Below are 27170 nucleotides of genomic sequence, written 5' to 3'. Positions count from 1 at the left end.
CCTCCAGCTGCTCCTTCATAGAAATTAAATCTCACAACAGACTTGGTGGGTAAGAACTTGTCCGTTTCTCAGTCACTTAAAGGTAAAATCTAAATATTCAGCTCAAAATGCTTATGCTAAGGCACTTGACTTTGCACTCAACTGCTTAAGAAAGATGTGAACCCAAGTTTACCAAATGGTGGGAGGGCAGCAAGCTCTGGCAGAAGGGAGAAAAGACAAATGCACAAGATGGGAAATTCAGGATGCTGACAGAAAAGAAAAATGGAACATCAGACACATCCATAGCACTTTTAAAACTGCTTTTATACTTCAACTTTTGTCTGTTTTAAATTGACTTCCTGTAACATTAAGTAACTGGCATATTCAACTTGGATTTCTTATATGTTGAAAAAAGATGAACGTAAAAACAGATAATTTAAGTTACCTGTTGTTTGCTAAATTTTCTAAGCAGCCTTCAATAAATCTCATTCGAATCTGTCTGTCAGTGAACCAGCATACTAAAGAACAGAGCAGCTTCTCTGCTTCATTTATTAACCCTTCAGAGAGATGAATCTACAGCAAGTAGAAAGAAAGGTCACTGAATAGCATATAATTTATTTTCTTTTAAAAAAATATTCTTTTCTTGTATTCAACTTACTGCATCTTCATCCTGGACCAGATCCCACAAAAGGGTATTTCCTTTCTTACAAACATTATCCAAATTAATGTCCGTCACCGCATTGCTATTATATTGATGTTTATGAACTGCTGGTCCTGAACAAAATATAAAGACCGTTATTAAATAAATAGAAGATTAAATAATAGAAGCTAATCTGAGTATTATTCCCTCAGTTCATGAAGAACATGCTTTACTTATACATTTGGCTATTTTAAAGTGCATACAATAACATTACAGTTGCAGATTTTTTCTGCATATGATTTCGTTAAAAACAAAAGACAAAACATTATAACCATGCAAGAATTTGACAGGACAGTTCAGGTAATATTTGCATGGTTTTTGGCTAGCTGCAAGTGCAAAAAAAACACTACCTAAGAATTGCAGATGCAGGTGCAATTGCTTTTTCATTTAATTAGATTTAATTCATATAAACATATATGTAGTTATACATAATTCTTAGCACTGTGGACTGAAGGGAGGTATCTTTTTAATTACAATGGTTGGAAAGTAAAAAGCACATTTCAATAAATTCCTCTCATACCGCATGATATTCTATATCTAACCAAAAACCAGGAAAAACAAACGCTATTTTTACATATGATAGAGTATTAAAGTGCATGATTTTAGAAACTCATCATATTTTCATGAACAGGGATATACGTTTTCCTTCTTACATGTGGTCACAGCTGGCACCACTCATTTATCTACTATTTGATACTATTTTCATACTGCAGCAAGGTCAAGTAAAAATTTTAGAATGTGTGCAGAACACTGTAATCATTTGCACATTCAAAACTAGGTGTGTCAAAAGTAATTTGCCTCATGCTCAAACAGTAATTCCAATCTCTCTATACAATATGTATATATATATATATATATATATATATGTATGTATAATATCTATGGAAAAATGATGCTGATTTACAAAATATTTTAAATACAAAGCTTTTTAAATACATCATTCCAAATTTTCAGTGTCAGGCTGAAATTATTATTCAGTTTCAGATAACAAGAAATACTATGCCTGAAGAACAAACACTAAACCATGTTTCAGGAAAATATATAAATAGTAGTGGTTTTACTGTCTGCTGGAAGATAGCAAACATGGTTCTCCTGGACCAGTGAAGAAAAACGTGAAACCCTTCACTAACCATACACCCTGTTATATTTAAAAGGAGGATAAAACAGAAAACAAAGCTGCCAAAGCAGCATATGGAAAGATACCATAATTCTTATGGAGCATTACAATAGCATATTAAATTACACCCTGAAGAAAAGTAGAAGATTTGGCAGTGAAAGATAAAATTGCATAAGATGCCCTTTAAGGCAAGCTCCCTCAGATATCAAGTTGTATTTTAACTCATTTTTCAGAAGTTATCCTTTGCATGGTCCATTATGGTTAATTCATTTAAGATGATAAATGTATGAAATCACAGTAAGATCCACCCACCAGAAGAAAAGTCACATAAGGTTTCAGGGAAAAAAATACCCAGCATTTCTGTAGCACTTTTCTCTTAATTCCAATTAACTGATTTGGAAAAAATAAACAAACAAAAACATTTCTTAGGCTTCTTAGTGCCTTTAATTTGTATTAAAAGCTCCAGTATTTTTATTTTTTTTTAAAGGTAAACACAGTTACATATAATGTGATACAAAATGAATGCCTTGGAAATTAATTACTTGAAACAGTAAAATCTCAGTAGTTAGTCACTGTGGTTTCTTTGGACAACTACTTTTTCACATACAACTTCACACATGTATGGTTAAAGTAATTTGATTATTCAATTTATTATTATTTATTTACTCTTCCATTCAAGAATACTTTAAAATTACATGAAACTGAGTTAGAAGCACAGACAATGTTTTTCTGCTTTCTTTTGATTACTCTTACCTTGAGTAAGATGTTCATGATAGATAGAGGCCAGGTTAGGAAGATGCTGCTGGAGATGGGATGTTAGCTCAGCATGTGAATTAATCTGTACAAGCTCTTCTTCACAGCCAGACTCTTCCCCATCAAAATCTGCCATATTTTTCTCTGATTTTGCACTGACTTGAGAACTACTGCAACTGACATCATCTGCACTTAACATGTCATCAACCATATGTCTGTAAAAGAGGAACATTAGAACAGATAATATCAAAGAAAGCTTTTTTTTTTTACAGTGGACTAATTTGATAAATGAGAGTTAAAGCCTTTACTATAAGACAACTGAAACATTACGATGTAGTCAAGTTATTCAATGCGTAGCTTATACATGTATTTCAATACACAGCTAATATAATCCAAATAAACACACACCTCTGTAAGCTAAAGTCGGGATGAAGCATTTGTCTAAACAACAGACCTTTATATCAATTTGAAAAACAATTATAGATAAGCCGAAGGTCTCACTATCATGATAACTGTGTTGACTTCTTTAAGCTAAAGAACAGCATTTTACAAAGCAACATTAACACTGTTAAATATTATCATACTGATTCAATCTAAAAACTTAATTTAAAAAAAGAAAGACTTTAATTACATTAACCAAAAAGATAACTGTATAGTTACTTGAGAGAACTATCTGTCAAGAAAAATTATCCCAAGTATACCAAAACATGAACACAAATTTCTGATCAAACCAAGTACTTTGCCACCAGTTTTATTTTTGTTATAGGAGGAATGAGGAGACGTCAAGCTACCTACCCATCATGGTGATGGTGGTGGTGGTGGTGGTGGTGGTGATGCTGTGGACCAATGAATTGCCGACAGTTAAATAATTCATTTCCAATAGTTTCCCCCAGAAAGTCCCCTGTATGAGTTATACAAGAATCTTGAGACCCTTGTGAAATGTGAGCAGTGCTCATTTCCCCTGCCATGTCATGCTCTGCATCCTCAGCATGGGAACAGGCATCTAGCATTCTAATTCGATTATCCACTGGTGTCACAGAGTCAGTATTAAAAACATGGTCCTTTCCTGCCCCATTATTTGCACCGCTCCTCTCTGATGCCCCTTGTGAATCTCCCAGACAAATGCCTGTTTGAGATTCCAGTTTCCTGCTCCGTAGATCTGTGCTCCTACTGCTTTTTTGGGGATTATGACTCCTATCCTCTTCCTCTTCATCCTCCTCTTCTTTGAGGGCTTCAATATCTGCAATGTCTTCAGATTGCACTTCACTGCCAGGACTTCCAGCAGACTGGCTTGCATGACTAGAGTTGGCCTCATTACTGGATCCATCACTGTGGCCACTGCTACTACCAGGACCACTACTGCCATCTTCACCGCTGTTTGCTGTCTCATCAGAGCTTCCTTGCATGGACTCCTGAAATTTTTGTTTATAAGGAAATGTGTCAGCGATGCAAGTTTTCATTCACTTTCTCTCAGTTTGGTTGTCAATAACAAAATACTCCAAGAAAGATACGGATTTAAGAATTTAATTTTTGTATTACCTTTATGATAACAGATATACTCTTTGCATGTAAACAGATGGAGTGACACTGTGACACAAGCAATACATCACGGAATCCCTTATGAGATTAATCTCACTTAAACACAATTAAAACCAGGAATTCCCTCCACCCCCACTTTTTTTTTTTTTTTTTTTTTTTTACAGAGCACATGCTCATAGGCAAGGTACAATACAGTCTGTACAAACAATGAGGAACAGAAGTAAAGATTCTAGCTATCCACTGTCCTGCTGCAGATAAGCATGCATGTTATGTACCTGTTCAGCTTTTGAAACCATTATGGGAAAAAAAATAAATTCCACACCTAATATCAAACAACTCAGTAACAAAATTCACAGAGTAAGATTTACACTCTTACCTCTGTATCTGAAAGTCGTTGCTGTACATGTTTTGTTCTGTTAATAAGCTGTTCTTCCATTTCAATATCACTGCCTCCACTCTGATGGGTGTCGCTGTTGTCACTACTCTGAGGGCTAGCTGCTGGTGACCCTAATGCAAAATGACAGTTCCCAGTTACTTTGTGCTATATATTAATTGGAATGTAACAGCATTACATACATCTGCCTCATAAATCTGACTTGTTACATGCATCTGCTCGACAGCATTCTAACTGTGAACAGTTGAATAAGGGATACAACTCAAACAACCCAAATACTTCAAAACTAAAAATTCTTTTAATACTGTTCATTGTACAATAAAATTTGTGTTCTGATGTCTCTTTATGCCAGTATCTAACATAGATATATATTTATTATAGAACCTAGCCAATGGATAATTTTAATTTAACTCTCATAAAAGGCTCAGCTCTCATAAATAAGCTCAATATGAGCTAGCAATGTGCGCCTGCAGCCCAGAAAGTCAACCATATCCTGGGCTGCATCAAAAGAAGCATGGCCAGCAGGCTGAGGGAGGTGATTCTCTCTGCTCTTTTGAGACCCCACTGGAGTTCTGCATTTAAGCTCTGGGGCAGACGTTTGAAATTAGATGATCTTTAAGGTCCCTTCCAACCCAAACCATTCTGTGATTCTATGAAAATATAATTTCAAACTTGTAGTAGTTTTTTCCCTATATTTTAATATCAAACATATCAGATAGTGGTGTACTTCTAAAACTATACTTACAAGGTGAAGGGGCTGCTCTTCTGAGCTCTTCTTCTTCTAAAGGAATAAAACAGGATGGAAAAACAGGTGACTAAAACTCTTTTTGCCAGCATATAGTTGTCCGTGATTCATAAAAATCAGCAGTAAGAAAAGGAAGGGGAACTACAGTATAATGGCTTGGCAGCACCTTTGGTAATGACCATGGGGAAATACATAGTTAAGTCAAAAACAAAATAGAAATAGCATGTAATACCATAAACAGGGTAAAAAATAGATAAATTTTTGTATGATATTATGTATCTATAAAATTATAGATGCTCATCAGAACAGAAATAGTTAACTGATCAGTAATAGATCATCCTTTGAATTAAAGTAAAAATATATATATACTAATTTATACAAAGAGAACTGTTCTGAAACATAAGGCTTTCCAAACTCATTCACAGTTTTAGTGCTTTCATCCTTAGGCTGCTTTATTTCACGTTCTGTTTGAAAAATATGCCAGCATTACACCCTTCATTTAAAAATGAAGTATTTTTAAATATTTTAAGTAAAAGGTTCTATACAGCCTTATTGTCTAAAGTCAACGAGGAGACTATGAAAATTAAAAATTTAGCTACCATATTAATTGGAAAAAATACGTACCTTTTTTGTTTCCCATTGGTAGATTAGTACTGAGTAAAGATGCAAAAGAGCTTTGTTTTGACAGCTGAGCCTTAGCTGCTAGTGCATTATTCCACAGTGCTTTTATAAGCATTGATGCCAAATACAATGTCTGTGAACAAAACCAGATAACAGTGCCATGAAGAAGCAGTAGGTTTTGTATGCAAATGTACACTGCTAATATTTCTGTGTGCCAATACTACAGTTCATCAAAATAAATGCATCAAGATAAACATGCACAAAATGAAGAAATATTGTGTGGAACACTTACTAACTTCAGAAATAATATTAAAGTACTCTAATGGTGGTTATCCAGTTCTCCAAAGCCTCAGAAAGAGACTAATTCCAAAGCCAGAATGGCCTACTTGAAGAAACATTACAAATTTACTCATATATGTTCCTCTTTTATGCATTAGTGAATACTACTTGTATGCAGTCCTTTAGAAAGACAAACACGTAACAATGAATATACAAAAACAATTTCTTGCAGTGATTTTGTTCATCTTTACCTGTTCCGTGTGAGCACTTGGATGAAGAGTTGAAACGAGGTTAAGAAGATGCCTAAGTGGGACAGGGTCCAAGTTTTTGATCAAGGAAGGAAATAAATCGTGGATGTAACGACTGCAATGCTTCAGCTACAAAGCACAAACAAACAGAAAATAACAAGAACAGTAAAATAGTTAGTTATAACAGTTTTCTTGATAAAAAGATGGATAAAATTGCAGCAATTATGCACCATCTTTCCACAAAATACGAGGAAACATTTGTCCAGTAATTCTAAACTACATCAGATTTGCAATTTTGATTCAACTGAATTTTTACATTCAAAAGCAGGTGAAGTTCAGTAAAATCATGTTACAACTACCACATATTTTCTTTAGTTCCAGTTCTAGGAGATCTGGTGAAAATAACTACAGTTAAGTTTGCGTTTTAATGTAAATAAAACACCTTGAATATTACAGAAGTTTAGATATCTACTTCAATCCAGAGAAGAGAATTTTTTGTCAAAAAGCTAGCTAAAAAAATGGAAAAAAAAAAATTGAGGCCTTTTATTCTGCAGATGTCACCCTTTTAAACAACATTAGAGGTTTAAACCCTTTACAGGAATTAATCTGGACGTACTTAATTCTGATATCAAACATGAATTTTGAAAATATCCATACATTAAAATAAGAATGCAAACTGTAAAAGAAATATCGCATTTGATAATTAAGTTCTAATAGTATAGAAGAGAAAAATTTAGAGCTCTAACACTAGTGTGAACTACTGTAGTGTGAGAACATCCACGAAGATAAATGATCACTTTAAAAATATAACTGAAGTAATTATTAATCTGATAAAGAAAATATTTTGAGCCTGTTGGAGTGAATGCTATTAAAATGAGCATTTATTAACATTCCTGCTGCATTTTATAATGACAATGGACTACAAAGTTTTCAGTATGTTCACAGTAGTATTTGAATGAAACAAATTAGAGACGAACACCATTGAACACAGGAGAAATAAAACCTTTCAAACTGTAACTTGTTTAAAAGTCTGTTCCCTACACCTATTTAAAAAGACCAATTTTATTTTGCTGACCTTCATTTTGAGTGTAATTTTTCTGAAAAACTGACACTGAAACCTTGAGGTTTCTTTCTTTTCCAACATGGGCCTGTTTCTGTTTTGTTTGTTTTTAATGAATGATAAAGGCAGAATGAAACCAAGGAAAACATTTGCACAGCAGGAAATCAAAGTATCTACTGTATTCAAATCTTCTAAAGAAAAAAATAAAATAAAATCCAAAATAAACAGTGTCACAAATACACATTCAGATTAGTAAACAAATATATTTTTCTGAAGGAAAAAAGCCTATCAGAGTTTCCAGGTTTACCATGTGAAAAATAAAATCTTTGTGCATTCTGTAGACATCACCACTGGCACTAAAGCATAACTATGAAATTCACTGCTGTAATTTTCACTACCTTGTCCCCACCAACACTAACCGAAGAGGAATCTATACTACATAGGAGCAAAGCAATTTACCACAACAGTAAAAAAAAATTACATCTACTTTAGAATCTCCATCCCTATCCTTAGTGAAAACACCGCATCTGCAATAAACAACTTCATTTGCTACGTGCATAGAAGTAGCTTAGGAGAATTTTGCAACTAATGAAACAAAGTAATTGTGTCAATTACTAAGATCACAATTTGGTGAGCTAAACACTAAGACAAACACAGAGTAAAATGCAAGAAACTCAACTTTATGAATTTAAAACAAAATTAACTTGCCATTTTCTGAGGTTTTTTGTACCACTCCTGCAATTACATTTAAAAGTATAGTATATACCTGTGCTGCAGCCCAAATACAGTCTATATGTTGAGTACTGAGTCTCCCTTCAGCTGCGAGAAAATTCAGAATCACTTGGCACTGTTTGATGATCTGCAAAGTGAGAACATATTGAGGAAAGATTTACTAGAACAAGAAGTTACTCCTCCACATTTATAGTAAAAATAATAGGAATAATTTTATACAAACCTCAATATGTAAATTTGGTCCAAAAATGTGCTCAACTACATTGTTGCTGATAAGCCAGTCTGCAAGCTCTTTTGCAATTGATCTAGAGATGAAAAAGGAGCAGAAATATATGTAAAATTGTATTTCTATAATGCACATACAGGATTTTTCCCTAGTACAGCATGTATTTCAAATTAATTCAAATTAGTATCTGTAATTGTGGTAAACATACACAAACTTTTTGGAACACAAAGCATTCAGTCATTTAAATGTTCTCTGTATTTTTTTGTTCAAATGGAAGACAAATGCCAAACATCAGTTCCCACTTATCCCTCTGGATTGTTAGCAAACATGTAAACAACAATACTATGATTGTTTTGTTTTTCAATTGAATACAGTTCAACAGACCACCTGCAGACCACTTCCAGAGACCTCAGAGGTAAGATTTGATAAACACTGCTATTTGACCTGTTTATCATGAAATCGCAAAACAAGTATTGAGTTTGTAAATGTAGCGAAAGCTGAGAGTGACGGAAATGGTTTTATAAGAAAAGCACTTGAATACTTTTAATTCTCTCGAGTAAATAACAATTCATATAGTTTTAAAAACTTATGTGTTACATGCTCATACTCACTCACATGTAGCGTACAGATATTTCCAAATTTTCATTTTGTTTCAGCCACAGCAGTAAGGGAAGTTCACCTACTGCCAAATCCATAACCAAACATTCAAACAGAGCAGGGCAAGGAAGCTGAATTTTCCAAAATAAAAGTTGAACTTCCAGAAATAGCTGCCCTGTCTGGAAACTAGTGCATAAGCTCCTTTTTATTCCTTCCTTTCAAGCGAACGTTTGTTTATCCAGATTTTGGCACCAGAAGCAATTAGAGGACATTTCAGTATTTAAAGCACAGCCTCTCGTTTAAATGGCCCTGGAATAAAAGTGCTCTGTTTCACAAGGAGGAGAGGAGGGGAGGGAAGGGGTGTCTTAGAGGACTACAGGAAGAATATTTTTACCACGACTATCTGTGCAGCATTTATGGTCACTATTATAGTCAGGATTGCCAGACTTTATTATCCACAATAATAAAACAGGATTCTTTAGGTAAAAAGGGATTGCCTTTGTAAGTTATCCAAGCAGAATTCACTTTTTTGGGGCACAGTTCTACAGTTCTTTTAAAGTGCTTGATCACTATAGATGAACTCAAGAGCAAAGTTCCTATACTCAACACCATTCCTATACTATCTACTTCTGTTCTTACTCCAGGACATAGGGAATCAAATGTTCTTATTCAAAAAAAGTAATATCCCCAACAGTTAAGAAGTAACTGGTTTACAAGACCTAACAATTTACCAACAGTATCATTTATGATTTGATAATAAGTAAGTTCTTGTACTGTAAAGTCAGCATGGGTATCTGCTCAAAAAGGATGAAAAAGATAAGCCAGGTCTGTTCCACAAAATTAAGATCTATTTCACTTCCTACAGCCTCATTTCAAAAAAAAAAAAAAAAAAAAAAAAAAAAAAAAAAAAAAGGAAAAAATAACTACTACCCCCAGCACTTCAAAGACACCCACTCCAAACCAAACTTTGGAGTATACATTTTACGTACTCATTCAGAACTTGGATTTCTAACAAAATTTGAAGAAACACATTTTCACGTGGGTGTAGTGATCCTGCAGACTTTACAGCTGAAGTTGTGATTCATTTGAATATATACTACCAGTCTCCTTTAGACACCAAAATGGCTTTAAACAATGCTCTTTTCCATCTGCCTCCATGCAGAAATTACCATAGTGGCACTGCCCTGGTAGGGAGTTTTTCAGACTGCTGGTAGACTTTGCATCAATTGCAAGGTCGGGATAAAAGAAAACGGAGTGCTCACAGATAGATTTATTTACAAGAAGTGAGCAACCAGTTTAATTTCTTTGTGAAAGAAAATGTTCTTTCCTCTGTTTCACATACAGTCTTCATGGTAGCAGAGCCAACCACCACAAGGATTACATTACCTTCTGGGAAGTAATAAACCTGTAGTGTATAAGCAGTCATAAAGAGCTGTGACGGAATCCAACATCAAATACTACGATTTGTCTTAAATTACAATTTCCCAACCCATAGTCTTGAAAGCTGAATTGAGCTTGCAAAAACATTCCCTCACTTACAGCCTGTTTGCCCCCAGCTCATTCTTCTTGCTTGATATTGCCTTCCCCTGCTGTGGGCAGAAGGGCTCCTGCTACGTGACCACGATATAGCCAGAAAGCACCCGAGTTTGCATGTTGCTCATAGAAAAGGTACGGATCTGACCACATGACTGAGCATACACCCGCCTAGATGCAGGAGACCTGAATGGAGGCATTTCTGGATATGTGAAAAATGTCATCTCCATAAGAGGCAACTATGTTAACACCAGTCATAAGCCAATTTAAGTCTTAATTTTGTTCCAGGACCGCTTAAGTTTCTACTTGGAGCTGAATTTTCCAACCTGAATCTTTGAGAACTGATCCTAAATAAACACTTCTAGATTCAGCACACATTGCCAATACGAAAGGACATACTACTCGGGGTCTATTTAAGCTGAATACTCCTGCTAGTGGCACAATGTCCATTAGACATTGTATCCGGAGTTGTACGTTGCATTTTGGCTACTCTAAAAGAAAGAATAAAAACTTCCATGCAGAGTGAGCTCCTACATATTTTATTAAATGCATATGACAATTCATCTCTAATCAGCAAAATTTTTTCTTTTGAGAAATAACGGATTATTCATCTGAAGGAGTACCTTTTTTAACACGTCTTCTCAAAGGCAGAAAAATTTCTTATTTTACTAGTGAGCTAGACTGTGCTAAAATGACATCTCAGATTTCTGAAAGTAAACACCCATTTGATATAGATTTATTGAGGATGACCAAGAACAAGAAGATCCTTGTGAAAGACAGAATGCAGCTTTTGTGTTTCCCTGCAAGAATTGTTCCTACAACAAAGTTTTGCTGAAGGCACACCGATCACTAAATATACTGGGTTTCTGAATGACAAAGCTACTACCAGCACTATTTTGTTCTCTGCTATACTGAGAAATATATTAATGAAAGCGGAATCAAGGATTTACCAAGAAAAGCTCATTTCAGTGTAAATGTTGTATGTCAGACTTCCTGAACACTTCCTTTTCAGGAAAAGTTTTTTTTATCTATTGGTTTTCCTCAGTATGTTTCCTCACCTTCAGAGTGAACATCTCAACTCACAAGCAGCTTCAGAACTTCACACAGACAAAAAAAGCAGGGCAACCCAGAATTACTTTTTACTACAAGAATTAAAGCATTATCTCCTGCATTGTTCAACATGGTTTCATTCTGGCTTTCAGCTATTTTAGAATTCCTTTCATGTAAGTCTGTATTCTTCAAAATTCAGAAGTACTTTTCAGAGCGATTTGCAAATTATTGTCTGATTATTACTATACAATAACTCTATGAGTCAGGCAATTTAGCAGGAACTAAATTTTCAGTGAAAAGATGCTCAAATTTTCTTCTAAAAAAGTTCTCGAAAAGGTTTTAGAATAATTTTCCTCTTCATACAAAGGTAAACAGTGAAAGACACACATTATGAAGGTGTGAAGGTGCTACAAGTGAAGGTAGCAGCCACTCCAGTTTAATTGTCTCTAAATGCTTTTCATACTGGAAAACTAAACAACGTATTAGGGTAGATGGTCTCCAGACTTCATTCATTTCTCCCTATACTTTTAATAGAATTCATAGTCAATCCACATATTTCAAAACTACCTGGTTTAGATCCAAGAAATTAAACTTAAGCATTTTTGACATTAGTTTCCCCAGGCATTCCATGAGACTTTGGGAGGGGAAGCAATGTAATTTCTGATATAACTGGATGTTTGTGAACTGCATTTTTGAAAGGTGAGCGTTAGAGCTTGAATTCCATTCATTACTGTAAATAAAACTATCCAGAAGGAAACTACAGTGTGCACATTTTCCTGGTAGCTCCAAGAATGTCTCCCTAAAGGAGGACTGGGTTAAAGTCCTAGAAACATTTTAATCTAAGGCTGTGGCGCAATACTTGGTAGCCACATGATCACCCAGATCCAGGAAACAATCCCACAGCAAAATAACCCCCCAAAATAAAACCTTTTGTTATCCAGCCAGTCAATTCCCAGCACAATTCACCATGAAGCTACAAAAACACACTAGTTCTGTACTGGATGAAATGCAACAGCAAGTCAGCAATGTCACTGAAACAAATAACGTAAAACCTTTAACAAAGCATGTAGCAAGAGAAGGAGCACCTTGCAAAGGACAAACACTAACGTTTCTTGACCAAGTCACTGAAATAGTGTCTACAACAATAATTACACATGGGAAGCACTGATCTTAATTATATAGGATCAGAAATACAAAGAGGATAACACAACACAACTTCCAAAAAACATTCATAACACGTGGTTTTGTTTACCATCCTGCACTTTCCTATTTGACACTCCACAGGTTCCAAAAACAACAATCAGACAACATCTTGCATATTTGTTAAATTACCTATGCCACTAGATAGCTGTATACCACTAGAAAGAAACATTAGTGTTTCTAAAACAATTTTGTCTTAATTAGTGTTTCAAAAAATACTGCACTTTTTTCAGAGAAAATCTGAGAAGGTTCCTGGAACGTGGAAACAGAGGGGAAGGGATGTTTAAATTGTGTTGCCATAAATTCAGTTGGTGAGCTAAGGCAAAATATGAGAAAGGAAGACTTAACACGAGCTAAGAAAGCAGCGGTGAAGGGAAAAAAAAAAAAAAAAAAAAAGAAAAAAAAAAAACAACACAAAACTTGTAGTTTAATATCTCAATATACAAGGAAAGAGAGGGAAGAGAAAGAAGAAAAGCCTAGATCTTTTTGTTCACAGGTGAAAGGAATTTTGGACACCTGAAATTACTCTGTAGAAAGCTTTTAAGTGAGGGCAGCCAGGTTCTCAAATGAGGAAGGAGGTCATCTCAGCATCAACCTGAATCCTGAAACTCAAATACTTGGCTGCCTGCCAAGTGCAAACGCAAAACAAAATCTCTCTTCATACCTGTTATTTTCACAGACCGGCAGTCTCCTCATTAAAGAAAAAAGAATATTTCTTCTTCTTATGGTCTAAATAGCACAAAAAATCTTTCTGTCTATGAAAGGAATGATCATTTTTCACTAACTGACATCGGGAAAATAGTTTTAGTAATCACTGTTCAAAGACCTGAAGACTCTTCTGTTCAATCTCATTATTTTTAGCTTCAGTAGATTTCATACTCTTCAGTACCTTAGATAGTGCTCTGATGCCAAACTTAAGAGCCAGGAACAGCTAAATTAAAGGTATCTGTCTCTGTGATATTATGAAGTTGAGCCCTATGACACTGCACATAACTGGACAATATGCCTACTAAGCCAGCACAAACCCTCAGCTCTGCAGAAGACAGTCAAGTAAACTAAATCTAAAAAGACATGCAAATACCTACAGCTAGAGAACAGATTTCCCTATCTTAGCTTTCTGCTGCTTTCAAATGAAAAGTTGTGAAACCCAATGTTTTTCCTAGACAGAAAATGCTTTAGCTGCCTTTCCACAGAAAAATTTGCAACCCATGCAGATAAAAGTGGGAAGCTACTGTTGCAAAACATTTGCTAAAAAATTCTGATGATACTTCTAAACAAAAGGGAAGAGCTAGAACTAACTCATAGCTCTTTTAGAAAAAATACAAAAAGATACCTCCCGCAAACCCACCTTATCAAGATACAGAAGCAGAAATCCCAAAGGTTGACAGTTCCAAATGCATCTGGAAAAGTCAAAACACATAATGGGGATGACCAGACATAATGGAAAACATCTTCCTTTGACAAACCTGCAGAGGCTACAAAGGTACAAAATAAATCTTAGACTTCCTTTCTCCTTTGACTAAGTAAAAAAAAAAAAAAAAAAAAAAAAGGAATGAAAAGCTTTCCTTTTGCTGCTCATTCAATCACTGCCAGCTCTGTAAGTGCTTTCTGATCCAAAAATTTCTCATGAAGAGAGTCTCTAATGAGAAGGAAGCTTTGTACTGCAGTTTGTTCAAACTGCAGAAGTAAGACATGTTCCCCATCCTTCTGCACCAGCCTTTTGCCATTATTTGGCCAGCAAAATACCAGGATAACTGATTGCAAAAGACACGTGAAGACAAGCAGCAACACTTGATATTGATTTGTTCCCAACTTTTCAGGTAAAACATCGGAACGACTGGAATTCAGATTTTAAAAATCACATGCTACAAAAGTGCAAAAGAAGGTCTCCTGTTCGTGATGCATTCCTTTCAAATGACAGGCTGTTTACAGATGCCCTTGCCAAGAAAGTAGTATCTCAAATGAGGACTTGACAATTTCCTTCAGCTTTAAGATAACTCTGATCTTTTTGCATAGTACATCTGCTCTTCTACAGGGAACTTATAGTACATTGTTAGTGTTTTCCTTGTTAGTGTTCCTTAATTAGTTACTACTTGTTAAAAACAATTTCATTCACACTATACTTCAGAAGATAAATTAACCAAGAATCACCCTAGTTTCAGAGTTTTAACGTAAAGGAAGGATGGGAAAAAATGGATAAAACTGAGATTTGGCTGTTACCACTGTAACAATACACCACAACTGGCAGTACAATACTGAAAATACCCCAGCTAACCAAGCCACCTCACATATTCAATGCACTTCTTAAAATGCTCATTTTGCATAGCCTAAAAGCTAGTTATACTCCTCTAATATTTACTTCTACTGCTACACAACTAGTGGCTTTGGAAAAAAAAACACACCTCTCAGGGAACAAATAATAATCTTTGTTAGTAATGCAAATCTTTGGAAGCATACAGGAGCTTAATGAAATTACATTCAGGTCTCGCCAGATCATAATAAGATATTTCCATCATACTTGCAGAGAATTCTTTTTTTTTGTTTCTTTTTGTTTTTTTTTTTTTTTGGATACTATGTATCAAAATTAACTTTTAAATAAATGGATAGCATGGACTCATGCTCACCTATTGACTTAATGATGAATGACATGAAAAAATTGATTTCAAGCAGTTATGTGTTCTGTATTCTCAAGGTATTTTCATATTTTTATGGAAGCAAAAGTGTGCTACATTCTGATTCTTTATTTTAAAAATATCAACCTATTACCACTTTAAACATTCAAGTTGCTATTTACATGAAATCTACAGCATTGCGGTCTTGACTGCTGCTACATTTGAACAAGCAGGTGTTAAAGAAAACCATCTATAGTAGAACTACCCACATAAAAAGCAAGCCAACTGCTGCTGCAACAGGAGAGTGTGTCTCCAGTGAAACAGATAATGCGTGTGGCTATAACCCCCAAGATAAACATAAAGAGCATATCACAAATAAAATCCTTGGTATCCTTTAGATAATTTGACTATTATTTCAAAAGAATGGTTATTTCAACTTCCTAAAGACATAATTTTGTCTAAATCCTAAGCAGTTCAAACATTGATTTTAGAGTTGTTACAAAAATAATACATTTCCTCATTGGAATACAATCCCACACATGAAGCTTCAAAGATTTATAGGAGTCTTCTTTAGAATTGTGAAACACACCTGAATTACACAAACACAGATTTTGAAGAAAAACAACACACAGTTCTAAAAGCACAGCCTCAGAGAATTCATGAAAACTAATAACAGGGATAGGTGCCAGTGATGGCCAAGCAAGCTTTATTTAAATAAATTATTTGGAGCATTGTTAAGGTGGCAAAAATACTACTTGCATATGAGTTAGCTAGTTCTTATTTATACATGATAACTGATGTGTTCATTATTTCATAATCTACATTTTTCTAAAGGTTGCTTTATCCCTTATCTTTAAAAAACAAAACAATCAAAAAAAAAAACCAGTAAAAAAAAACAGAAACGTTTAGAAATATTTTGAAGTTACCATTATAAAACAATTTATTACACCCCAATTAGAATATTTCTGATAACACCCCAGCTTATCACTACTCCCCACTGGGTTAAATCCATAACAATACAAAAGAACCACAATCAGACAGAGCACTTAAAGTATTCATAATAATGTTCCTACTTACGTTTCTGTGTCTGAAACTAATGACTCATTATTACACACATCATTGAAGGTATGAAGTTGATTCTATAGTTAGAAAAAGGAAAAAAAAAATTAAAATTTTATCTAAATATTTTGCGAGGTAGTTCTCTTTAATAAATAATATTAATGACAGTAAACATTCTTCCTAATACTTTCAATGCTTTTAAATACAACTCTTTGACAGAAATTGAAACAACAGGCATTCTAGTAGGCAAGAAGGATTTTTTTTGTTTGTTTTTTTTAAATCAACCTTCCTTTCATTAAACCAATTAAATAATGTTAGGAAACTCTGCCCTCTATGGAAATCAAAGCAAGGCATCTAGCAGTAACTCTGCACACAGGTTTTTATGAGACATGAAACTCACACTCTGGAAAGTAATGAGTAGGGTTGAGTCCCCCATTGTTGTACTGTTAAGCTTACTACAACAGCAAAGATTTCAATACTGATAATGTGACAAAAGAAAGCCTATAAAATTGGAGAGTGAAAATTACAGAAGACTGTATATATAATGAAACTTTTTTCACTATGTCACAAAGAAATGAAAAGCCTATTAAAGTATTACATCTTGCACACTAATCATCCCATGTTTACACAACACCTCAGTAATTCATGAACCCCAGATTTTTGTGGTTGTATACTAATTGGAATTTTGTTTAGGTTGCCAAAATTCCTTGTTAATATCCTTGAAAATTCAAAATTTTGAAAAGCTGTAGCTGATAGTGGTTGTGTTTTTTCCTCTGTGTGTGTTTGTGGAGGGGAGGTGTTGGCTCATTGGTTGGTTGTTTTTTGTTAAATTCAGTGCCTTACTCTATTTACAGGAAAGAAACTTTATTTACTATGTTAGCGTATGAACTCCATGCTTTGGAAATCCACGTGACTTAAACATATCATTAGCATTAATAATAATTATTAATCTCACTGTCAGCTATTTCAATCATTTACTAGTGTTAACTAAAACAGATTCAAATAATATGAGACAGAATAGCTTGTGGGGATTCCATCACCACTTATAAAAAAAATGTCTTTAAAAGTGAGATGTTTATCATCATCTGAAACTTTGGTCAAGGTAGCATGAGAAATTTGGACCGATGGAATACCTGAAGGTTATGATGGAGGAGAGTGAGAGTAAACAAGGAGTACTGGGGATTTTAAAATAAAAGCTACGCACAAATTTTATTCACGTTTTGTTAAACTACAGGATCTAAATTTTAAAAAACATAAAAAAAATATATGCACCTTTAAACATTTAGAATTTCTCTAGTACTTAGAAAGGCTTTCTTTCCATATGCACTTTCTCTGGAGATGTGCTCTCAAAAAAGACCATGAAACTGTTTTAACTCTCTACTATGCAACTTGACACAATTGGCTGAAATCACACCGGTTTTCTTCCACATCTGTAAGCCTAAAGGGTCTTTATGGAAAATACTAATTTCAACCCTCAGAACCAACTTTCCAGATATATAGATGACCGTTTCCAATTCTTTAAATGTATATGATATTTTTAAACATTTAAAATCACATTATGAAACTTTTTGGTCATCTTGTCATCAAAAACATTAAAGACACAGGAATGAAGTTTTTGAAATTCAAATTAAAGTTGTTGCATAACTTCTTCAAAAAAGTTATTTGTTTCTTTCTTGAAACATCTCAAGCTCACACGCTCTACAATTCTGGTGAGTTAATCTCCTTCAGACTGTACAGAAAGATTTATTTGTGCCTAACCTCAAAAATTTTAAAGTGAAAACATGTTTTTGAAGAAGTAAAATTGAAAATGAATTAAAATTAGTGAGACACGAGAGCCTGATTACACCATTATTATAGATAAGTTATTAATAGATATTTTCAAATGAAATACATTTAGGAGTGGAAAAAATATGTGAACAGAACTTAATGAACAAATTGTTATGGCTCATTAGAATTGGGTCAAATAAAGAAGTGAAAGGTCACTGGTATTTCTGAAGACTCATGCCCCACCTGAAAATGTTTTCAAAGGTATCAAAAAGTGGAAGAGCATCAAAGTATGACCATTATTGATTTTAAATCTATGGCCATGTGTTGATCCAAGCTTCCAATACAAAATCCTTACCCTTGCAAAAGTACAACAGAAGAATGAAGTTTTCAGCAAAGAACAAAAAGGAATCTCCCTAGCTACTCTTGTCTCCAGACCCCGGCATCAAAAGAAATTACACTTTCTACATTAGAAATCAACATCGGAAGAATAAACAAGCAGTGTGCAAGTTTGTACTGAATTTATTCTGGGAAAACCCTACAATGTTACCTTTGTATTTTCACTAATTCACAGAAATAAAAATGTGTTGAAAACCTGAAAAAGGAAGGATGCCCAGATTGGCTATGAGAATTCATTTTCACATATTCAAGTTCATCTGTAACTGGAAGGGCATGAAAAAAAAAAAAAAAAAAAAAAAAAAAAAAAAAAAAAAAGAGTCCCATCTGTGATGCAATAGTAGAGAGAAGAGGGTATTTTAGAACTGAATCTCCTCAACTGATGGATGACTGGGAGATGAAATCAAAAAGAACCAAGGTAACAACAAAAATAAAACTCCAGGTATATCTTGGTTTACACTTTGCTGTAGTTTTCTGTAGCTATTTCCAACTTGATATTCAACCTAGTCAAGCTTCCACTTTGCTAAAATTAACCTACATGTGTCTGTCTTCAACCTTGTTTTGTAAATAAGAACTTAAGTCAGATGATATGACACATTATGTATACACTACTCCCTCAAGAGAGGCAAGTCTATATTTGGTGGTAAGCAAATATAATCCCTGTATGCCATACAGCACATATTCTGTGAGTCTCAAGAGGTTTCACGAAACTGAAAGGTTTAATTTTAGGACTGGTCATGTTAGCTGTTAGGCAGGAAAAAAAAATCTCTTGGCAGACACAAATCAATACCTCCATGTTAGAACACATGCATCTGTTTAGATTCATTTATGTTTTCGGTCAAAAATTTCCCTCTCCATAATGATGGCAAAAGTATCTTTATCTTGCAAAAGGAATAATTAGACATGCCACAGAACTTATTTGACCAGCTCTGTATTGTTCTTGATCCTGTGAGTGAAGTTAGAAATGCATATCCGAGTCAATTTTCCATATAAATAACGAGAAGATATTTTTCTTTGAAATAAAATGTATATTTGAAAGTTCACACTTTTGAATATTTTGCATAAAGCTGCGCTGCAAGTTTTCTTTGAATCTTCACATCTATTTGAGAAATGAAGTGACAAATTGCTTCAAGGCTAAATTCTCAACTTTAGGCAAATGGAAGTCCAGGAAATGAAAATATTTTCCAGTTGCAGTTATCTTGGTTCTAAAGTCTTAAATACATACAGGAGGCTGAAATTGTGCTGATTGAGAAGAACACTTCAATGGAATTACTTTAACAAATTCTGGCCATCAAAGATATGAACAGAAGAAAAATCAGAAAAGTAGTAATGAAAGTACATCAGTAATAGATAAGGTTGTCTGAAAATGCTACCTAACTAAACTGACCTACATTACATATTTGTAAGCAGATCCTTGCTTGCAAAGAGGACGCAAAACTTCAGTAAAGAAGCAGTCAAATTTTCTGAAAATTTTGGTTCAAATTTCACTCTCAAAGTTGCACAAATCTGGCAATCAAAATAGTTCCAGGCAAAGCATACCAAACAAAGTAGAGCAAAATTCAGAAGCCAAACAAGAAAAAGTAAATGATGCTTCCAAAGACATCTTCCTGAGATCTTTAAAAAGAGAACCAAAAAAGAGAAATTTTTTATTTGAATGAGAAAGAATAATGAACTGCCTCAGAGTTCCAGAGTAGTTTTAGAGACTATTCATACAAAAAATTAATAACTTATTAACAAACAATATTCTTTTTGTGTGTGTGTGTGTGTGTGTGTGTGTGTGTGTGTGTGTGTTTTGGTTGTTTTTACAAGCTGAAACCTATTTCTTCTATCTAAAACTACTGTAGAATATTGCTTTTGGTAATACATACCTGTTATTAAAAATATCATTTTTACATTATATATCATAATATTTATAAATTGCAAGTTTGTAACATATTTATAAGTTGTAACATGGTAACAAGAGGAGGGAGGGATTATTTCTATGTCCAATCAATGGACGTATTTTAAAATACATCTACCAGATATTATGAGAGATCTGTAACTGTATAAATAATAAAGGACATGGAAATGAAAAGTCAAAACAAAAATATATGCCATATTTCCACCTTAGACTTCATCAACTCAACTCAAATCTTCTTACACAAAAAAAGTCCAAAAATTCAATTTACACTAATTAATTACGACAAAATTAGAATTCAGCCATTGAGTGTGCAAAATATAGCACTTATGTAAAGTCATAAAAATGTATATAAATTGCATATAGAGTAACAAATACATGCTGTCACTATTTCTTCCAAAAATTAAATTTCTCTACAGCTTGCCTACGCTGGACAAAGTACATTATGTTTTCATTCATATAAATACGAAACTGAATGGACGATGGATTCAGGTAACTTGTCTTGTATTTGCTGACACTCAGTGATGAAGAGAATCACTGAGTGATACTGTGTAATCTGTTAGTCAGAGATGGTTAAATGTGCTCAGAAAAGACTAAAAAACTTCAGCAGAACATGTTTATTCATTTTAGTGTAGTTCGTTCCTATTCATCATTTTGTGCATTAAGGCAGACATGACAATATGACCTATAAATCTTCAATACAAGAGTGTCAGCAAAACACAAAATTGAAAAGGCTCAGGTTAATAAAAAAAAGTTTGAAAGTTCACTTCTATCCCTGTGTGACTATAATGCGCACGTAGGAAACAATGACAGACAAAGGATGCCCAATGTACCTTGGCTGGTGCCATGTGGAGCATTTCCATAGGAAAGGGAAGAGTGGGGGTTCTGGTTTTAATCTATTTCTATTTAATACTATTTACATTTACCTATTCAATTCGGTCTTCTGTTAATTGATGCACTTTCTTGAGAAACAGACTATACTAAACAAACAGGAAAAAGAGGTATCTACAGTCTGAAGAAGTGGCTACACTACAGTCAAGACACTGTAAAGGTAAAAATCCAAACAGACTGAAAGCGTTTGTAAGCAACAACTATAGCCATGTCAATGGACTTAATTTTACACACCTTGTTGCAAAACATGGTTATAATACAGTTTTGTTTAGAATGGTAAATTGTTCAGGAAATGTGTTATAGTTCCACATACTGCAGAACACAGAGATGTCTTAGTCATATCTCTCAGTGCACCTTACATTCAGAACCACAACTGTAATTTCCTAACACTGCATATACAAGGATTCTCTTGTTTCACACATTAAAAATGCTCCCAAATAAGTCAGTATTGTAAAACACAATAGAAACATTATTTTTCTAAATATTTGTATTTTTAAAAAGTTCTTACTGTTATTTGACTCAGCCCAGCCAATCGCATTGTTAGAGTTGGAGACATAAAGTATTTAAATGCAAGATCAAGACTTTCTTTATCAAAACACAAGGCTGTATCCAATGGTTCTTTAACTGTGCTCCACATTAAATCTGCCATGTTCCGGGCTGCGCTTTGTCTCAATTCCTGGTCTGACAGTTTACATAAATACCTGGAATAAATTACAAATGGAAGAAAAGAAAGAGTATGATTCAAACTAGAACAATCCTAGAACACCATCTCGATTATAGCAAATATGTGTTTCCAACAGCTGTAGGAGTAACGAGTTAAAATATCACTATCAATAATATATCAGAAGTTGACAACAACGAAAAAAAAAACACCAGGAAAGAACAGAATTATGTAAAATACATTAAAAAGGAAATACATTTCTGACTTTAATCCTCTTCAAATTTCTTTGTTGAAAAAACAGATACCCACAAAATGACATGAATCCCACACAGTTCTTTGGAAATGCAGATTGGAAGCCTTCAGTATTCTGAAGTTTCGGCTACATCCAACCTAGATTTAACTACGCAGAAATGTGTTAAAAATCCATTTGTTTGACAGCCTAAGTCTGGATCTATCCTTGGAGACTGGACAAATATATGCAAGAACCTTTTAAAATATAAAAGAGATATTAAACTACACTTCACTAGATTTATACACCAATCCTTTGCATTTGCATTGTATAAACATTAGTAAATTAAGAAAAGAAAAAATACAGGCCCTGCTTCTTATTTAGACTGAGGCCCTTTTTCACAGCTCTTGTGTAGTGGCCTTAAAATAAACACACTTCAACGATACTTAGCATTGTCAAACACAGCAAAGAGACTTCAGCGCAAATAATCAAAGACTGTGCATCTATGACAGGAATCACTGATAAGTAACAGGAGGACAAGAGAAGGACCACTGGGGGCCATCGTAACCAGATTCCTCACCGTTATCAATTGTAATATTTATTTTCTTATGTTGAGCACTGAAAAACAGATAATGGCAAGGAAGTAATGCTTCTGTGCTATGATTTCTAAACAAAACAAAAAGCTGCAATGAAAAGGCATAACTCATTTGAAAAAGTTCAGCAGCAAACCCAACCTAATCACCTATTTCTAATCTACAGACAGGTGAGAGGATTAGAAACACTGATGAAAAAATTCATTGGTCTCTGTTACAAAATGTAATAATCTCAAATATCAGTAATCTTGGCCCATTTTTTATCTCCACATTTTTACATGCAAACTATAATCAGTGCTGGTTCCCAAACGTTTTCAGTCATAATTTAAGCTATGGGGGAAGAAATGTCTTTTTCCAAGATGGGAAACGCCGTCTTTCTGAGGAAGCACGTCAAACTTGACCCTACCTCAAAGTGAAACTGCAACTGAAGGAAAGCCCGTGTACGACCAAAGCCTTTATTTCTGCTTAAATACTGGCACAGGCTTCCTAGAGAAGTGGTTGATGTCCCATGCCTGTCAGTGTTCAAGAGACATATGGACGATGTCCTCAGTAACAGGCTTTAACTTTTGGTTATCCCTGAAGCCGTCAGGCAGTTGGACCAGATGATTTTTGCAGGTCCCTTCCAACTGAACTATTCTATTCAGTTTTATTTTAGAATGCACATTAAGTGCTACTTGATTGTTTTGTCAGGATTTCAGAAGATCTTGAAGGTGTTAAAAGAAATTAACAAATTCTCACTCTACATATAACAGATAAACAGTGCATGTGTGTAACAGGCAGGAATGGGCATGGATCAATTTACACAGAAAGGAGGATGCTTTGAGGCTTCACTGCATTTCACTAACAAGGCTATCATCTGAAACCCTGCTTACACTAGAAAGTTTGGTGAAGCAACTATGTTGATCTAGTTAATTTAAAGAAAGTTTTGATTCCTATGCAAGTATCAATGTAAGCCCACTTTTATTCATAAAACTTACACCGCAGCAATATTTTTAAGGTTCTTTTAATTTATTTATTGTATTTAGTCTAAGCTTATATCAGACCTGTGTCGTATTTTGTGTAGTATATAATTGATGGTGCTTTTAAAAAATTCTACTTTTATAATTTAACGTACACTGTAGGTGCATTTTCAGAGCTACAGAAGTACTCCAACAGTACAATCTGCTTTGCCCGGGGTCTAGAGAAAGCTACAGAGAAAGAGCACTTTTTGTTTGTTAATTTGCACCGTTTCTAAGCCTTTTTAATGTTACTAGGTTATTCTAAGAGCTAAGCACAGTATAGATGTAGAGTCACAGAATGGCTGAGGTTGGAAGGGACCTCAGGAGGTCACCTGGTCCACCCCCTTCTCAACCAGGGCCATGTCCAGATAGCTTTTGAAGATACCATACTTGCCTTTCCAAGTATAAATGGATCTACATTAGAAAGTTTATTGGCACTATTATGCTGGTCATCAATTAAATACGATCATATTTTTATTACCAGGATTAAATCTGCTGAAACTTGCAAAGTATGCTAAGCTTCATTTTAGTTGCGGAAGGATACAGTGGCCTAGGCCCGTCTCTATCAGTTAACAGCGTCCATTTTATGCTTTTACTGGTATAACTTAATTTTTAACAAAAATTAAATCTTTAGCTAGTACTGGCAATTAATACACATCTTTCCTTACACCGACTAGCTGTAAATTTACTGCACTGCTTTGCACAAGAACAGTGTCACTGGAGCAAGACAAAAGGCCTGGTCAGCCCAAAATAGACTCTCTAAAAGCAGATGAAAGATTTGTCCCGTATGTTACAAGAAAAAAAAAAAAAGAAAAGATGAAACTATGTACTACTGTGAATTAATTTATCTCTTCCTTTTATACTTTCAAATTTCTCATTAACCTGTGGCCATTAGTTTCACAATTGCGTTTGTATGAAAAACAAACTTCTGTTAAGCCTGCAACCTGATGACTGCAGTGGATGTTCTCCTCTTTTCATTTTTGAAAAACTGAATAATCATTCCCTATTATCTTCATATTGTTGTCTTCATATCACTCATATAACAGCCATTTTTGTCCCAAAAAAAAAAAAAAACAAAACACACTAGACTGCCTCTTCACTTAATGACAGTTTTTGTCTACCTGCTTCGTAACCCTTTCTATCACCTCAGTAGTTGTTGTTACCTCTATGAAATGGTATTAACAAAACATACACATATATACATTAATTTTTAGAAGTTTTAGTCTGCTGAAACTATTTAAAGTTGCTGTATTTGGGGATAGAGTTCAGTTTTAAATGTGTATTTCCATTTTTATGTAACGCGTACAATCATGTCTCGTGCATCAGGACTTTAGCTACACAACTGTGAAATAATCTTTTTTCCCATAGTATGACTCCTTTGGACCACAGCTACAAAAAGTATATCAAGCCAAATGAGTCAGGGCTCTTCAGCATTACCAAGAATTAACTTAAGTGCCTAGCTACTGTCTCCTGACTGAAAACGTCAGGCTTATTACAAGAGTTTTTCATGACATTTAGTAGCAAAGAGTAGTCTTGGGTACTTCCATAAAATTCAAATTCTTAAGAAAAATACTTCTAAGCAGTAATTTGAATTCTTTCAGCTCCATTCTGTCTCGCTGTATTGCACAGAAAGCACCATGGATCAACAATTCCGTTTGGAGCTTCCACTCCCTCTGCATACACCAGCTCTGTGCTTGTGCCCTGTTCTGAGACTAAAAGGCTAACGCTGGAGAAAACTGCCACACGCAATTTCCTCTCAGTGTGTTTTAGAACAGAACGTCCCACTTCTTCCTAACTGGGGCAGAGACACAAACCCTTTGTAAACAAAATATCTCAAGATCGGTCTGAAAAAGGGACAGAGGAAGAAGGAAGAGCAAAGAAGGGGTTAGAACTAAATATGATATCGATCAGTAGTGTTGCTACACATAGCTCTCTCAGATTTTACCAGAGGAACATTTAGTAGGTGATACCACCTGTGAAGTCAAAGAAAGAGGAGTTTTAGGTCTTTCCCTTCATACTATCCAAGACTTTCTAGTGGTTTATAGAAGCACTTACAATAGCAGGCATACAAGTTTATCTCTTACTTATGAAAATGGACTGCACTGATAGCCTGTTTCCTTCTCAAGGGCACAACTATCCATGAGACCCTACGTTTCAATGAAGTTTGCTGATGAAAAAAACGTTGTCCTCAAGATGACACTGTTCATAACTACCGCTATCGTGAAGCATCCCATATCTGGCATTACGTAGAACATCTCTCACCTCTGATCTTCACGCGAAGTCAGCTGGAATCAACTATCTTTAAGTCTTGTCTTTCTTTTTATCACAAATAATATGATAATTTTATCATGAGAGTTTTGCAATTTGAAATGAAGAACTGTAAGTTATTGTGATCAATAAAAGCTTCCTTCTGAGGAAGTCAGAAATACTTTGCTTCCTTATTAAAAGACGCCTTTTTTAACTTACATCTTTTATTTCTTTCCTAAACTGTTCAAAAGCATAGGGTTTTCAGAGGCAGGATATGAATACTATTGCTCTATTCTAATTAATAGTATTTATTAGACTTGGTTTTAACAGGAGCAATGACAACTTTGCTAGTCCAGCAATTCGGACTAACAAAGTTTGTATCCTTTAGATGAGACATCTCATGAAGGCATCTACCATGTGGCCATTATCAACTACAAAGGGTAGATGTCAGTGAAGAGAAACATCTGGGCATGCACGGTAAACTGCGTTTCTAGTTGCGGGGTTTCCAACATGCAGACAACAGGCCATTTCCAATCAACACAAGGACCATGACTTAACATGTATTTGATGTAATCATCTTCTTATGAAGGTTTCTAGCAGGGACCCATCTCTTTCAGATACTCTGTGTAACAGCTGACACCAATAACATCCTCACTGACCACACATCCACCTCACTCCAGCATGGTGAAAGATGCCTCTGCAGCACTGTTGCTCCATTTGTCACCTGCCCTGGGAGAAGGGTCACACAGTGTGGTCCAGAGCACACAGGAGGCCCACTCCAAAGTGTGAGCAGTTAATTAGAACCCCAAGGGATCATTCTAGACTAACCCCCCCTCCAAGCTCTCTCAATGTCTTTGCAGAGCAGCAGAAGCTAATGCAGAACTTGTTTTAAAAGTGCTGTCTTGCAGTGCCCAGGGTTATGTTTGCTTTCAGATATGGAAGTAGAAGGCAGAGGGAGACCTTGAGACCCAATGAGGAGAGATCTGTAAGCTTGACAACCAAATGAGGTGAGCTGTATAAGCCATATTTTGCTGAAAGCATCTATGTTAA

The 27170-nt window shown here is 34.8% G+C and overlaps 1 protein-coding gene across 11 annotated transcripts in view; it reads right to left on the bottom strand.

The window, feature by feature from the left end:
* USP34 (ubiquitin specific peptidase 34) overlaps positions 1-27170 on the bottom strand; it is a 127098-nt gene that overhangs the window by 66339 nt on the left and 33589 nt on the right. For all 11 annotated transcript variants that reach the window (XM_082756720.1, XM_082756725.1, XM_082756727.1 and 8 more), the window contains 12 exons: positions 21901-22093; positions 16463-16524; positions 8391-8472; positions 8202-8294; positions 6379-6504; positions 5852-5981; positions 5228-5263; positions 4465-4595; positions 3345-3961; positions 2550-2764; positions 638-753; positions 425-552 (listed from right to left, as the gene is read on the bottom strand). In XM_082756720.1, the coding sequence (XP_082612846.1) occupies positions 425-552; positions 638-753; positions 2550-2764; positions 3345-3961; positions 4465-4595; positions 5228-5263; positions 5852-5981; positions 6379-6504; positions 8202-8294; positions 8391-8472; positions 16463-16524; positions 21901-22093 (1929 nt within the window). The remainder of the gene's footprint in view (positions 1-424; positions 553-637; positions 754-2549; positions 2765-3344; positions 3962-4464; positions 4596-5227; positions 5264-5851; positions 5982-6378; positions 6505-8201; positions 8295-8390; positions 8473-16462; positions 16525-21900; positions 22094-27170) is intronic.

The sequence above is a fragment of the Aythya marila genome, assembly GCF_965140915.1.
Source record: "Aythya marila genome assembly, chromosome: 3".
Classification (NCBI taxonomy): domain Eukaryota; kingdom Metazoa; phylum Chordata; class Aves; order Anseriformes; family Anatidae; genus Aythya; species Aythya marila.
Note: the sequence above shows the minus strand (reverse complement) of the source record. Positions and strands in the feature narration are given on the sequence as shown.